General features: G+C 35.8%; 1 protein-coding gene across 1 annotated transcript in view; it reads right to left on the bottom strand.

Moving 5' to 3' along the window:
• LOC111038482 (mucin-5AC) overlaps positions 1-15,331 on the bottom strand; it is a 43,841-nt gene that overhangs the window by 4,206 nt on the left and 24,304 nt on the right. The window contains exons 2-5 of the mRNA XM_022321608.1: positions 11,445-11,606; positions 6,730-9,456; positions 4,418-4,607; positions 865-1,130 (exon numbers count right to left, since the gene is read on the bottom strand). Coding sequence (XP_022177300.1) covers positions 865-1,130; positions 4,418-4,607; positions 6,730-9,456; positions 11,445-11,592 — 3,331 coding nt within the window. The 5' untranslated portion in view covers positions 11,593-11,606. The remainder of the gene's footprint in view (positions 1-864; positions 1,131-4,417; positions 4,608-6,729; positions 9,457-11,444; positions 11,607-15,331) is intronic.

Below are 15,331 nucleotides of genomic sequence, written 5' to 3' on the forward strand. Positions count from 1 at the left end.
TCCAGTATTCCATAACTCACTAGCCAAAGGTCCAATATTATAGTATGTTTTAGTACCTATTTATAAATATTAGATAATTTTTTTTTCGTTTTTAAATTATTGTTGATTAAATAATTTTATTGCGGTTTGAGCATTGTATTATGTATGCATAATATATATGTTTTTTTCCTACCACTCTACAAAATTATACCGAACCCATCAATAAACACTTCTAAAAGCTATAGCCTCAACTGCAGCTCAATACTATAACACTTCACAAAAATATAGGATATGACTATATGAGAGTGACAATAACTTAAAAAATATAAATTAAACTTACATCGTATTATGATAACTAAGTTTTCAATTTGTTGCGAATCATTAAAAAAATAAATACAAAGGTGCACAAAATTAAAAAATACAGTTCCGTCTAATTTTAAATTTGAATCCTCTTATTGAATATAATTTTTGCAGTCCTCGTTTTTATTTAAAATTATTTTTAAATAAAAAATTGAAAAAAAAGGATCAAATTGTTCAACGGACAAAACGGTTACTGTTGAAGTAATGTCAAGGCCTCTACAGGAAAAAATCACCAATCTCACTCATTTAAAAATAAACACTTTTATTTAATAATTATGGTCTAGGTAATTAATATTATACCTAGTATTATACCTTTTGTGGTGCATTCTGGATAATCATGATAGCTGTATTTATCATACTTATTAAGTTATTGTAGTTCATTAATTTACAAAAATCGAAAAGTTAAAGTAAGTACCTATATTGAGCGCTTTTTCAAATGATTTACTGTATTATATAATAGGGGAAAGGGTGAAATTTTATTTCAAAGTGACGACAAGTGTACCACTCGTCAAAACAATCGCTCACCGTATTTCAACCGTCCCCATCCAGTGACCACGGCCATGCGTCCCGTGAAGTCATCCTCGTCGTCCGGCATACAAATTGGCACGATGTGTTGGTCATAGCTGACAGGGGACTCGAGCTCCAGCAGGGCTATGTCGTTCTCGAAAGTCGCCGCGTCGTATTGCCGATGGACGATGACGCGTTTGACGTTTTTGCTGATGCTCCTCTTCGACTCGACCTCACCACTGATGTCGTACTCGCCAAAAACGGCCACCAGATTCGCCAAAAATCTGCGGACAACCGGAAAAGGCGAAAACTTATTATGGTGATGGTGAATCCGCTATCGTGCGCTCCGTTGCAATAATATAATAATAACTATACTACTTACACTGGGGTCTGATTATTTTATTATTAAGATTACATTATTCCATTTTGGAATGTCGGTCACGACCATAGAATATTTATTTACTGCCCAGTACAGTAGATTAGGAACTCTGAATATAACCGATATAAAATAATTGAAGTTCGTTTTGGGTTGGAAAAATGTCGATGGATATACCCGGGGATGGGCAGTATTTGAACTAAATGTAATTTTAAATACATTTTTTATTTTGTATTTTCTGATGTAAAAAAAATTAGTAGGTATTTGTATTTGAAATACATTTTTTTAAAGTAATTTGTATTTTGAAAATACTCAAAATCCAAAACTAATAATAACAGATAATACAATTCTCACGTTTGAATTTTGGCCCACTTACAAAATAATAACGAGCTTTTAGGTATACTAATATCCTTAAATAAAATATTTAAATATTCGGGTACACACCGATTCTTTTCACTTTTGCATCTGTCAATACAAATATGTTTATGAGCGCCAGCAGAGGTATCATATTCATTCACTTGAATGATTCAATTTTTAAATCGGGCTAGGATGACTGATAGAATGTTTAAAAACACATATTTTTAAACGAGAACAATGTTTTTTAAATTAGCGACTATATCATATTTAACTTTCAAAATTATAAGCTTATCACGATTAGGTAATATATATTACATAGATGCACAATCATTTTTTAAAACATATAATATACATTTATCATATCATATAGAATTTTTTTTTTAACGAAAATTTCCTAACAAACTTAAAATTTAAAAGGATTTTGTATTTTACAGTATTCTTCAAATACATGTTGTTTTTTGTATTTTTCTCTTAAATTCAATGTATTTTGTAATTTGTATTTTCAGTAGCAAATTGCTAAATATTTTAATTTCGAAGTACACAAAGTGATGTATATTGGCCATCTCTGGATAAACCTAACATATACCCTACGAGCTATTTAGTTAGGTAAAATACTAAAATATACCGAAATTCTGAACGTAAAAGTACGAGTATTATTTACGTATTTGTGTCAATTTTCTAACTGATGAAATGGTGAAACAAGTTTCATTCGATGACACACGTTCCTTAATTCTTATCTAGTGTAATGTAGAATTCTGACCGATCCGTTGTGACTCACGCCATTATAAAATGATTTCTAGTAACTACTATACCGTTTTACATAGAAAATAAAATATATCATTAATATATTTGATGAATACACATAGCTGACCTTTTTAGTTTGTTTATTCTGACTGGCTACCACGTAATAATTAATATACAATATTATGTAGACGATTTTTGGTACATAAACACGTTGACGCATTGCATATAACGGCTTTTTATCGATGTGATCTCATCATCGATGACATTATTGGTTATTCGCTACATTAAGACTCATATTTTGAGATACTTAATTTCTATATTTATTAATTTATTTTATTTTTCGTTTATACCGTTATTATAATGTGTTTCAAGAGCCACCCAACAAATTATTATCCTCTTGGGAATTTTTAACACACATTTTTTAGATCTAAAATCACACTAGAAGTAGGTGGTAACAATAAATGTCCAAACTTTGTCAACGGGCTTAAATTACATTTTTATATGAATTCGTTGTATCCCAAACACCAACAGCAGTTACCACAAGTTGCTACCTACAGGCTACAAGTTACTTTAAATTTATATTGATTAAAAGTCAAATGAGTATTTTTGGTTAATCATGCAGTATACATATACATCACCGAATACCAACACCAAATACAAAGGTGTTAAAATAAATTAAAATAAAACCAATAAATATACAGTTATGAATTTATGAATTTTGCTGACTCAAATATTGAAACTTGAATAATTTCTTAAAGACTGTGCTTAGATATATAATGCATAAGATTAATTTTGAATAAAATAACTAACTACTGTTTAAAAAATAACAATATGTAAGATCATTATGTGTGACCTAGGAGGTAGGTTATAAAAAAATATTAATCTACTTAGAAAATTATAGCTTAAATGATATTTTGTTAATATTAACTTTAAAACTTTCGGAGTTAAATATATTATTTGTTAACTGTTCATGCCGAGTAGTAGGGATAAAATCACGGTCGATACGGAAGTATTGTAAGAGTAAATCATTTAGCGTCCACCCATTGGCCATAGTTCTTAGGTCTGGTTCGATCGATTTCAATTTAGGTAGGTACAATACCCATTTTTACGATAAGACAATCGCGCGCGTCGTGCGCGACCTCTTTCCGCGAAGAGCCTCTCGGCACTGACCTAGTTCGCGTTAACTTTCAAAGCGAACTAGCGTATCTCAACACGCGACTGGAAAAAATAATTACGTTAACTAGTAAAAGTATGTTAGAACGTAAATTGTTCGACGTTACACTTTAAACAATTATAATAATAATAATAACGATGACGATGATGACGATGATGATAATGGTACCTAATGATGATTATAATAATTAAAATACGAGTAGTTCAATCAATTTTATCCATAATATTACACGGAAGCAGCACACAAAATAAGCAATAACAAGTGTAAAATAGTCGAATAAAAGATGAAGACTGAAAGTTGGCCAAAGCTAGAAGTTATAAATTCGATGAAGGTTAGAGCGTCGAACTGGACATTTTGAAAACTGTGTTGGTAATATTTTCACTTAAGTGCTACACATTTTTTGGAACGATATTAGAAGTCGATCAACCAAAGCTCACCCCACTCTCCCGGGCAACTCCTCGGACGTATTTAACAATAATTAAAATGGATCTTTGTCAAAGCGTGGTTTTCATATGATAAACACCTAATTAGTTCAGTTAGGCCAGTTACATCTTCTGGGACAATAACTAAATAAATCAAATTAATATTTGCTGTTGAAATTTGTACTTTTATGGGGAAAAAAACAATAACACGAAATTAAATTTGTATACTTGTTATACCGAAAATATTTACTATAATACCAGTGCATCAGATATCCGCATTCCGCTGTACCTGTTTCGATTTCTTTACATTAATTAAATTAAATATAATAGAGATCTAATACTAAAATTTGTTCAGGAGTGTCAATATTTTCATTCCCAAAACTTTTTGTAATTATGTGGTTCCAATACTAGGTTTCTCGCAAGTCTTGACTATATAGTTATTAGTTAATATTATACTGTATTATAATTCAACATAATATTATATAATATAATATTTACCCGGGTTGACAGTGGGCGGCAGTTATGACGTGTCGCTGAGTGATCAACACGCCACCACATTTATTCTTGGTGAAAAGCCCCAGCCATGTAGCTTCCCTCACCAACACTTGCCATGGCCATTCGCCGAATGTCGAACCCGTTCCACCGACGATCCGACCGCTTTTCCTCACCAAAGGCCGCACTCCGCACGCTAAAAGTGTGCACACAAAACAAAACAAATCACAGATTAATTGCGAAAATAGAGCGTTTTATAATACATTATGATATTATTTCATATTTGGTAACATGGTTATTACACGTTACGCGAAAGAAAACCTGTTGTTGAGCGTTGCCAAAACGATTATAATATTATATTATCCATCCGGTTTACCTATGTGTTGTGTTGTACTCTCCGGACCGTTACACATCGTCGCAGAATCGAAACCATTGAAATCGCTTTTATGCCCTAAACGCGTGATATTATTTAATTTCCTATGCGAAAAATTTAATATGTGAACTCTGATACTAGTTACACTGGCTATGCAGAAAGTAGGCGCTACCGAAGGATTTCTTAAAAAAATACCCTAGTATTAAAACCAAATTAGTATAAAATATGATGTAAAAATTAGTGTACCCAGTTAATAATTAGAATTATAGATCACCCTAAAAATGTATTATACATATTATATAACACATAATACCTATATCTCCTCAATAATATGTATGCTCATAAAATATATATAGGCGGTATATGTCATACATTTTGGAACTCTAAAGGCTAAAGTTTAAAAAGAGTTATTTTCAAATCACTTGAATGGGTGCACTCGGGTTGTGGCGTAACGATAATCATATTGTAATAAATTATTTTATTTTCGTGTGGCTCTGTGTAACGCATCTGTCGCTGTTATACACTACATAGTTACATATAATATAATAATATATACTATACAAGGTCGATTAATATTGTCTTATAAAATTGTATATTCATCCATATATGTCTTGTGAGTATGCCTACCTACGTCATTTCCGTGAAAACCTATATAGAGTGATGGATCTGATCTACTGAGCGACGATTTCGAAAACCAGTATGATAAAAATAACACATGACCGACCACCGAAGAATATTACCTACTCAAAAACCGATACATAATAATACTCGGTATATGATAAGTAAGAGCGTTATAGTAAACACGTCAACGCATTTATTACACACTTTAGAATATTTTAATAAATATTACCGTTAAGTTAACCGGACGGGAATTCGTAACAACTATACAGCAGTGTGTGCGGTATACGGTATGAAAGATTGTTATTAAAACATTATCGTCTTGATTACAGGGCCAAGACGGCTCCCCGAAAAATAATGTCTCGGCGGTAAACACACATTCTCGTCGTCTAAAGTATATTATAATATTATGTATTTATGCTATTTCATAATGTAGATAACTCCCGTTTTCGAGGGGGTGGAAGAATTATTAAAAAAAGCACTCTCCTTATCGCTTTTTGTACACGTCCGACGACTCTGTTTCTAATCGCAACGTAGGTAAATCACAAAGTATTATTAAACAAACCTATTATATCTGTGCATATGATCTTGTAACAAACTACATGCTACGATAGGATAATGTTATGATCAATGTGTCCAACAGACTATTTTTTTAACCAAAACTGGTACGCTTATCAAAATCCATGAGTATAACTACTAAATTAAATAATATCATCAGAAACCACAGGGAAAATCCAAAACTGTGTTAAAAAAAATATATACTTATTTCTTCCTACTCGTATCATAGTCTAGTATCGTTTTTATTTTAAAGTTTAACTATTTTGCTTCACTAGTGTCACTATACTCCTACACTAAACTTTACTACAAATGTATTCTTTGGTGTATGCTAACTAATCATTGCTTAGCCATAAATTCTGAATGAAAAGTTAATTATATTTCTATATTTTGCATATATTATATCTACATAGTTCAAGAAATATTTTTAAGTATTTTAATGTGATTTGTTACTGTATGACCTGAAAGTCATATGAAAATAAAAAGCCTTAGCCAGAAAACGATTTTTTCAGGGGGGTTATGGTTTAGAATATAAACATGTTTTTGACTAGCAAATTTTTAAATTTCAAATGTAATTTATTAATTTCAGGGGGAAGGGTTTGGACCTTAAACGCACGTGGCTACGGCATTATGAAAATACATAAAATGATGCTTAAATACACAAATAATTATAACTTTATGTTTAGAAATCAAAATATGTCTTAAGTAAATAAAAAAAAATAACAATTTAAACTGAAAATGTGATCTATTATGTGATGACGATTGTACGTACTTTTTCTGTAGTCCGGTTCAGCGGTGGTGTGATAGTCGTGGTCAACATTGAGCGTGTCCAGCACGACCGTCGTGGAAGGGGTATGCTTGACAGGCAGCTTGGTCGGCCGCTTGTTGTCCGTGGCGTACGTGGTGGGCTGGAACAGCTGAACCGGGGTGAGCAGAGTCGGGTACTTGGTAGGCCTGGATACAGTGGTCAACTCTAGGTACGGGGCGGAGTCTAGCAGTGAATTGACGATCGGCGTCGGCCGGTAAGTCGTGGTGGAAGTCCACTTGACGGGCTGCGGTGACGGTTTCGTCGGCTTGGCGGCAGCCGGTTTCGCCGGTTTCTTCGTAGGTGTAGCGGCCGTCGGCGCAGCGGTCGCGGGCTTCTTAGTCGGCCAGCCAGCTGGGTCGTCGTTACCGATGGTGATGTTGGACGACGACGGGTCGCCGGACAGTAGGACCTTTTCCAGGTCCTCGAAATTGCCCTGTAACGATTGGACAACCTTCTCGACGAACAGGTGGACCTTATCGTCCAGGTTGTCGTCGACCGTTAGCTGAGGGTTGGGTTCAGCGTCGGCATCGTAGTCGCCGGCTGAGTCGACGACGGTCACATCCGGTTTCTCCTGTTGCGAGGCTGCGGTCAGGTTGACGTTGGGGTCACGGACCGGCGGGAAAGCAAACGTGTCGGTGGAGTTGAATGGAACGGCGCCCACGTCATCGTCGGCAGTGGACCCGTGCACCGAGGTGACCGGATACGAGGACGACGACGTGTGGTGCTGCAAATGATGGTGCAGCTGCTGCTGGATGTGGTGCTGCTGTAGGTGGTGCACGTCGGAGGCGGTAATGAACACCTGCGTTGCAGGCGTCACTACGGGTGTCGGGTAATCGTCGTCGACGGTGGACGTCGGTCTATAGCCGCCACCTGACGACAGTACGGCCACCGCGCCACCGTCGTTCACCACCGGCTTTGCCGTCGAATGAGAGCCCGAGCCTCCATTACCCGCAGCTGACGGTTGGTACTTGTGGTATTGATGGTTCACCGACGTTATGACCGTGGTGAACACGTTGTTGTTGGTGCCGGCGTCGTGGTGCAATGAACTGCTGAGCGTCGGCGGTGGCCCGGTAGTTGTTGTGGTGGTGGTGGTCGTCGTCGACGACGGCCGGTGACCATAGTTGGTGGATACCAGCGGCTTGGCTGATGTGTGTATGCCGGTGGTCGGTTGGTAATTGGCGTTGTAATATTTGTCAGCCATCGTGGTCGAGCTGACCGGCACGAAAGCCGCGTCCTGCTGGTGCTGGTGTTGAGGATGATGATAGGTAGCCGTGGTTGTGTACGCGGCGCTCACCGACGGCTTGCCCGTCACGATGATGCTCTGCGACGGTTTGACGTGCGACGAGGGTGGTGGACGGTACGAGGCGGCCGTGTACACCGTAGACGAGGGCGTGGTGTACTTGTTGTTGGGATTTTTCGAATCGTTGGCTGGGCTAAGGACTATGACGGTGGGTGCGACCTGTTCGAGCGGCTTGGCCGTGGTCGTGGTGGACAGAACATGGAAGTGCGGTCCCGGCAGGTGGTGGCTGGATGTGGTAGTCGTGGTGGATGGTGTCGATCCGTAATAGCTGGTTGGCCAGTCGTAATGCTGCTGTGCCGGCGTCGATGAATAGATGGTGGACGAGGGCCTGGTGACCGGGAACGTAGACGCCCCGTAACCGGGTGACTTGGAATCGCCGTCGATCGAGCCCCACGTGTATAGAGCGGGCGGTAGAGAAGGTGGTGGGCTACTCGACTGCATATGGTGGTACGACGGTGAAGCGTCCATCGGGTCAACGTTATTCCTGTCCGGCGAGGGCGGAGTGTAGTTGAGTATGGACAGTATGTGGTGGATGGAGTTGTTTTCCTTGACGTTTGGGTCATTAACCGTCAGTGTGGGTATCAGCACCATGTTGTCGTAATAGTCGTCGGCGGCCGACGGGTGTTGGGGTTTGTGATGGTTGTGGTGCGCACCACCGTAACCCTGTTTGGACGTGGTCGCCTGGACAGTGGCCGCGGACGGCGTCGTCTTCCGGATGTTCGGCACCGAGTCCGTCGACTTGGACACCGGCGACGACGACGATGATGAATACGGTGGCGACTGCGATGTCTGCAGCTTGACAGTGGCCGTGTCACCGTAATCCACTTTGGACGTTATCTTGTTTCCGGCAAACGGCAGTGGTCGGTTTTGGTGATGATTGTACTGGTGGTAACCGCCGTCAGTGGTGTACTGCTGCACGACGTCCGTCATGTCGGACGCCTGCGGTAACCGGTCGCGGTGGGCCTGCATCATGGCCGTGAAGTTACCGAACAGGTCGTCCGGCCTATATGTGTTTTGCACCGCTGACCCGTTACGGTGCATCAGTATGGTGTCAGCCACCGGCTGTTGGAACGACAGCGGCGGCAGATCGTTGTGGTGCGGGCCGGGTGTCGCGGCGGTGGCGGCTGGGGCCGTCGACGCACTGTGCTCGATCGCGGCGGGCACTTTTACACCGGCCGGCAGCCGACAACATGCGCCGAACAGGAACACGTCCACGCAAGATCCGACTACCGAGCCTCCCAGTTGGGTGCATTCGTAGTTGAACATGCACACTCCTGTTCCGGTTCCAGTTCCGGTGGGGGTGGTGACGGATGCATCGTTCTTGTACGGATGAGTGTCGTCTTTGCACGCGCGGGGCACGATACGATATCCGCCAAATTTTCTGCTGCCAGCTGAAAAGAGATAAATCGAAGAGAACGTCAATATAATATAATAATGTAAATCTCAATAAAATATAATATAAAATACTCGCATGAACTGGATCACAAGCGTGTATGCATAATACTCAAAAAGATGCAAATTAAATGTTCAAAACCTTAGTTATTGCTGGCTGTTTAGAGGATCAAGATAGTTTTTTATTTCGAATTATAGAAAAATCAAATCAGTGGTGTATAAGTGTAAATAATTTATTTGTATTGAATGAGGTCAGTCAATGAAAAAAACCTAACCCATTTACAAAAACTACCATAAGATGTTTATAAGTCCCTCAAACAATTCATTTGCATATTCAAAAATATTTTAAGGTGAGATTCACGCACCTCAAATTCATCATATAGAGTATATCAAGTGAATATGCCTATTTGTACATAGTGGGTACGCTCATATTATAATATAGTTAGTAGTTATTATATAAATAAATTAGGTATAGATTATTGAGACTTGACAGCAACTACATATACTCTTAAATAATAATTATTAATAATAAAACATACTCATGCAGTAATTTCTATTTAATGCACTTGTGGAGAGGTATGTCAGCAAAATAAAATGATTGTACTGTCACTACGGTGGCAGTCTTTTATACTATCATGATAAATGATAATATTATGATATTACGATTAAAACTATTTCAGGTTAGTATCACTGGCTTAAGAGCATAGTAAGTTATTCGACATTAAGAGTACTCCACACCTCCATATGTGTTGTCTTCGTCATACAAATGTACAACATAGCAAATGTTTGTTCAGTAGAATCATTTTTTTGTCGTTACCTACTCGTTACCCCAAATATTAGAGTATACTGACTCACTATCATTTATCAATAAGCAACGTAAGGTAAGGAACATTATCTGTGTTTCTTATTTTTTTTTTAATGATATTTTAACTTTTAAGTGAGTTATAAGTAACTCTTATCAACAATTGAAATATCGACAACACATACGGGTGTATTCACTTAAAATCGTTATTTTTAATTTATAAATATTTCTAATAAAGTTTAAGAGTATTGAGTATTAATAACAATTTTATGTATATTTTTTCTAAACATCATTATTTTATTTTATTTGGAAAAAGGACACTGAAAGATCTGACATCCTCTCCCCCCCCCCCCCCCCCCCCCCCCCCACACACACACACTATGACTAAGTATGTACACAATATATGATGAGTTAAGACGTAAACTGTAGGCAGCTTATTATTATTCATTATAGAACAATATACTATATTATAGAATGTGCAGTAAGATTTTTAATTTCTAATGATTTTTACACGAGAATGACAGCCTTTTTATTTGTTTTTACACTTAGAACTTAAGTTCAAATTTGTGAAAGTTAAAAATCAAATCAAATAATGTACATATACATATTTTAAGACGTATGTTTTTACCATGACTATCGTAATTTGAAATGAAAATATATAAGATTAACATGATAAACTGTCTCTTTGCATAATCAATAATCATTACCTATACAAACATTGAAATATATTACATAGAATATTCAGTATTTAAATATGTATGTTTTCTACAGGTCGTATAAAACAAACAATAGATTTTTTTTAAAAATGGTACAGTTATTTATATATTATGTCATTTGTGTATCCACTTTGATGCAGTATATTAAGTTATAGTAAAATAGGAACATATTAAGTAGTTAAGTATTACATTGGTCAGTGTGATAGTGTCGGGAGCAAAGCAAAATATGTAAAGGATACTATAATCTGGTTTAGCCAGTTCAGTACCCAATAAGTAATAACAGATAGTCAATATTCGATACTTTTGCAATAATTATTATTGTGTGTAAGATATTGGAACAAAAAAAAACATAGAGCAAAGAAAACGTTGAAATTTAATCAAAATCGGCAAAAATTATATTTATTTTTATATATATGACACTGCGCACTCCACTGACTACGTAGTAGACATAATATATCAAACTTTGTACTTTGGTAGAAATCTGATGACTGAAGCGAAGAAGACGATGACTGTTCCTTGTTGTAGACGACGTTAAATGCCAAAGTGCTGGGTTGCAACATTACGGTCAGCCAACAGTACGACAGCAGCCGAAGAGCGGTCATGCGATCCTGGGACATGCTGAGGTATCATTCTGTAACAAATTTTCCAATCGTTTACAATAATACTCGAGTATCAGATATCATATGACTATTATGGTGTTTAGACATTAGTAACTCGGGTATTTTACACATCTGAAGACGTCTTAAGTGTGACAAATTAATATACGATTATACCTCTGTTTGCACGACAAAAGCTTACAATTGTTTCATACTTGTATCCTTACTATCTCCCGTTGTATCAATTTTAATTTATTTAACTTTCAATAAGACTTTAGACCTGCTAATTTGAAAACCATCTTAAATAGTTGCAAAGATAAATTTTAAAAACAATTTTCTGTATTACTGTCAGATATACTGTAATGTTATAAAAATAAAATCAATAGGTAATCAGTATAATAATAATTATTAAAAATAGGGTGCATATGGCGTGAAACGTAAGCTAAAATAATATATTGAGCATACATTGAGCGTCTATAAAAAGTTGGTCATCCCAGAATTTGAGAACCAAGGCGTTAAGTATAACCCGCAGGGATTATAAAATATATCATTAAAGATAATACAACGGTAATGTATGAATTTTAAGCATTCCTAGTCGTAGATGGTTTAGTTCATTTCTAATGTATTGTAGCTGCGTATATACATATAGATCCGCCGTAGACCGCAGCATAGGTATAGGTAAATACTTTTTAAATCGTCGAAAGTGTGTAGGTACATTGGGTGTGTTCAGTATCAGCAAACACGTATACATACTATATACCTTTAATAATAACATGTGTACACAGAGGTGCAGTTAAAGAACTTATAAATTTCCGGCTTTAATTGCAGTTAACGTTGATAGTTGGATATTGACGTATTGTCCATACAATAATGTGCAAAATAAATTGAGGCTACCTTTCGTGAAGCTCAAACAAAATAGCTCACGTGATTTCCAATTATCAGGAATGTATCACAGCTCAAACACGCACGATCTGTTAAAATTTCGATAATGATAAATACCTACATGGGAATCGGTTAACAACCTCGATAACCTTAAGTAACCTAACCTCAAAGACCGTCCTCTTTAACAGGGTCGGGTCATCACGGAGCCGGATCTGAGAAATTCGATGTCCGGTGTGGATAACAAAAGCTTTAATACATTTTAAACAAATAAGAAAAACCTACAAATTGTAATAAACATTCTATTTATTTATTGAACATAAAAACAGTATATTATTACAGTCATAAATCGTTAAAAAAATCAACAGAATCAAAATATTCTAACTTTTTAGTGTCCAAGATGTTACCGGTTTTTATTTAAGCTTATAATTATATTCGTACCTTGTCATATAATTTCATGTTATTTGAAATTGTTAATTTAAAAATCAAAAATAGCTACCAACCTTTGATATATTATAACTGCAGTATAAATACTATTTTGATGGTTCAAATAATTAGGTTGTTTTCAATGATAGAAAATAAGTTTTCAATCATTTCTAATTTTCTATTTTAGATTTTTGGCTTGAATTCAAATATATTTTTCCTCACTTTTGTTCTCTGATCACAGGAGGTACAACAAAATACAGCGTAGGTATTCGAAGTATTTGTTATTGCAAAAATTGAACTGTGTTAGTATTATTGGAGAAACTAGAGGGGATTTTTAAAGGGTCGGGATCAGATTCAATATTGTTCAAATTTAGCTTAGATATGTTAAATTTTAAAAAGTGATTTTCAATTTAATATATTATGTTAGTTTTAGGCTATTACCACCTCCTCCCCAAATATTAAACTTAATCGCGCTAATAAATAACCATTGGTTTCAGGCATCTCTAATATCCAATATTTGACAGAAGTAATTTGTTAAGTAATTTAAATGATGAATGTATATTATTGTTTTTGTTTTTTTCTTTCGTAATTAGTTCAGATATTTGTAATATTTTCAATTTTATTCTAGGTATTTTTCATTTCTCAATTTGACACCGAAGGATCCAACTATACCTCATCTCTTACCAATTTTTTCAGAGCATTGAATTTATGTATTCAATAAGTATACTATATAATGGATTTCTATTTGAAGCAGTTTTCTTCGATTGTCGTCGAGCTGGTTCGCATCGTGCGCGAATTATTAGCAACAGAAATGTAGGCGCTTGCATATTATGTAGTTGCGAGTTATCGTCACTCGTCATTAATACCGGGGTATTTATTATAACTACCGATTTTATTGCAGACGCGTAATGTTTTAACAACCCTAACTATTGTCACGGTCGTGTAGCGTAAAATCGAAAAGACGCAATCAGACCGTGTGACTAATCGCCATAATAAGAGGTCCTCCAAAACGCTCGTCTCAAACGACATTGTGTTGAGTACACGTCGATCGTTTACAATTATGTCCGTTATCCGGGATCCGATGGATTAGCACGTCAATCGGAATGTATACTTATAAAATAACATTGAAAATGCTCTAATAACAGTTGGGATGTACGGTGTTCGCAAAAAGAGATCTTCGCCTACGCATGCGACGACGGTTAGGTACGTGAGGCCGAGACCGCCTGGTTTCACAGTTTTTATTTTATTTTTTATGTTCTCGGAATAAGGTACATGGATAATATACAGACGAAAACCGACTATAGCGCGTGTAGTGGGATGATACAATTTCCTGGAGACAATTTTGAATTGAACAGAAAATCTATAACTATGTAATGATTATGACGTTTTGAGATGGAAAAAAATTTTTTTTCCGTTAAACTTGAGAGTAATAGATGTTTTTACGATTAGATATCCATATTAATTATCTTCATAATGATAATCGGAATATTATTATACGTTATGATTAAGCCCAAGAACAGTGTTGGAAAAAACGTGAATACTTTTTAGAATTGTTTCTTACGCCATTTGGTGGTGGCTGCAATGCTCGTTATATTAGTACATGTTCAATAACGATACTTGTTAAAAAAAATACTTTTGAAATATATTTCAAATTAAGTGTTTAAATAGTTGAATGACAATAAATTTAAATATATTTTCTAATAACTAATTAAAAACAAAATTAAATTTACAATGAATAATTTAAATATTATTATATACTAATTTGTCTATGAGAGCTCTTGAGAAACGAAATTTGTCAAGATCAGATTTTTAGTGTATACTACACGCACATTACTTATATGCTAATTAAATCTTTTTTTTTCCATTAAGTGGATATAAAGATATTGTATTTTGTGTTTTAAGAATGAAATCACAAAATAAGTGTTAAAAATGTAAATGCTTTACAACTATGCTATTAATTTAGGCATGTAATATGAAAACAAATCAATAAATAACGCTAATTAACAATTATGCGATTGAACTAAACTACAATAACTACAATAACTACTATACAACCTTTTTAAAGTAGTAAATCAGGAAGCGATCATCATTAATTATATTAAATCGGATACGATTCATGTATGATTATTAACACCGACTTCTTGCAAATTAGTCAATCATTAATCATTACTCATTAGTAAGTAAAGGTAAAAAATAAACAAAAATCATCATGTGGTTTAGAACATATCACTGGTATGTAAATTTCGCATACCAGGGGCTATGTTGTTTTACTATTACAGAAGAAACTGTTATAGGTATACGAGATCCACGAATAATGCAAATTTGAAAATTAATTTAATTTGCTTGACTTCCGCTGATTTGAAACATGACGCCGAAAATATAGGATATATAGGATAGATGTGTCGTATTTATATGGCTATCGGTACTTCTCTACGTCAAATTTATTCACAAATGA

The sequence above is a fragment of the Myzus persicae genome, unplaced genomic scaffold (genome assembly GCF_001856785.1).
Source record: "Myzus persicae strain clone G006 unplaced genomic scaffold, MPER_G0061.0, whole genome shotgun sequence".
NCBI lineage: Eukaryota > Metazoa > Arthropoda > Insecta > Hemiptera > Aphididae > Myzus > Myzus persicae.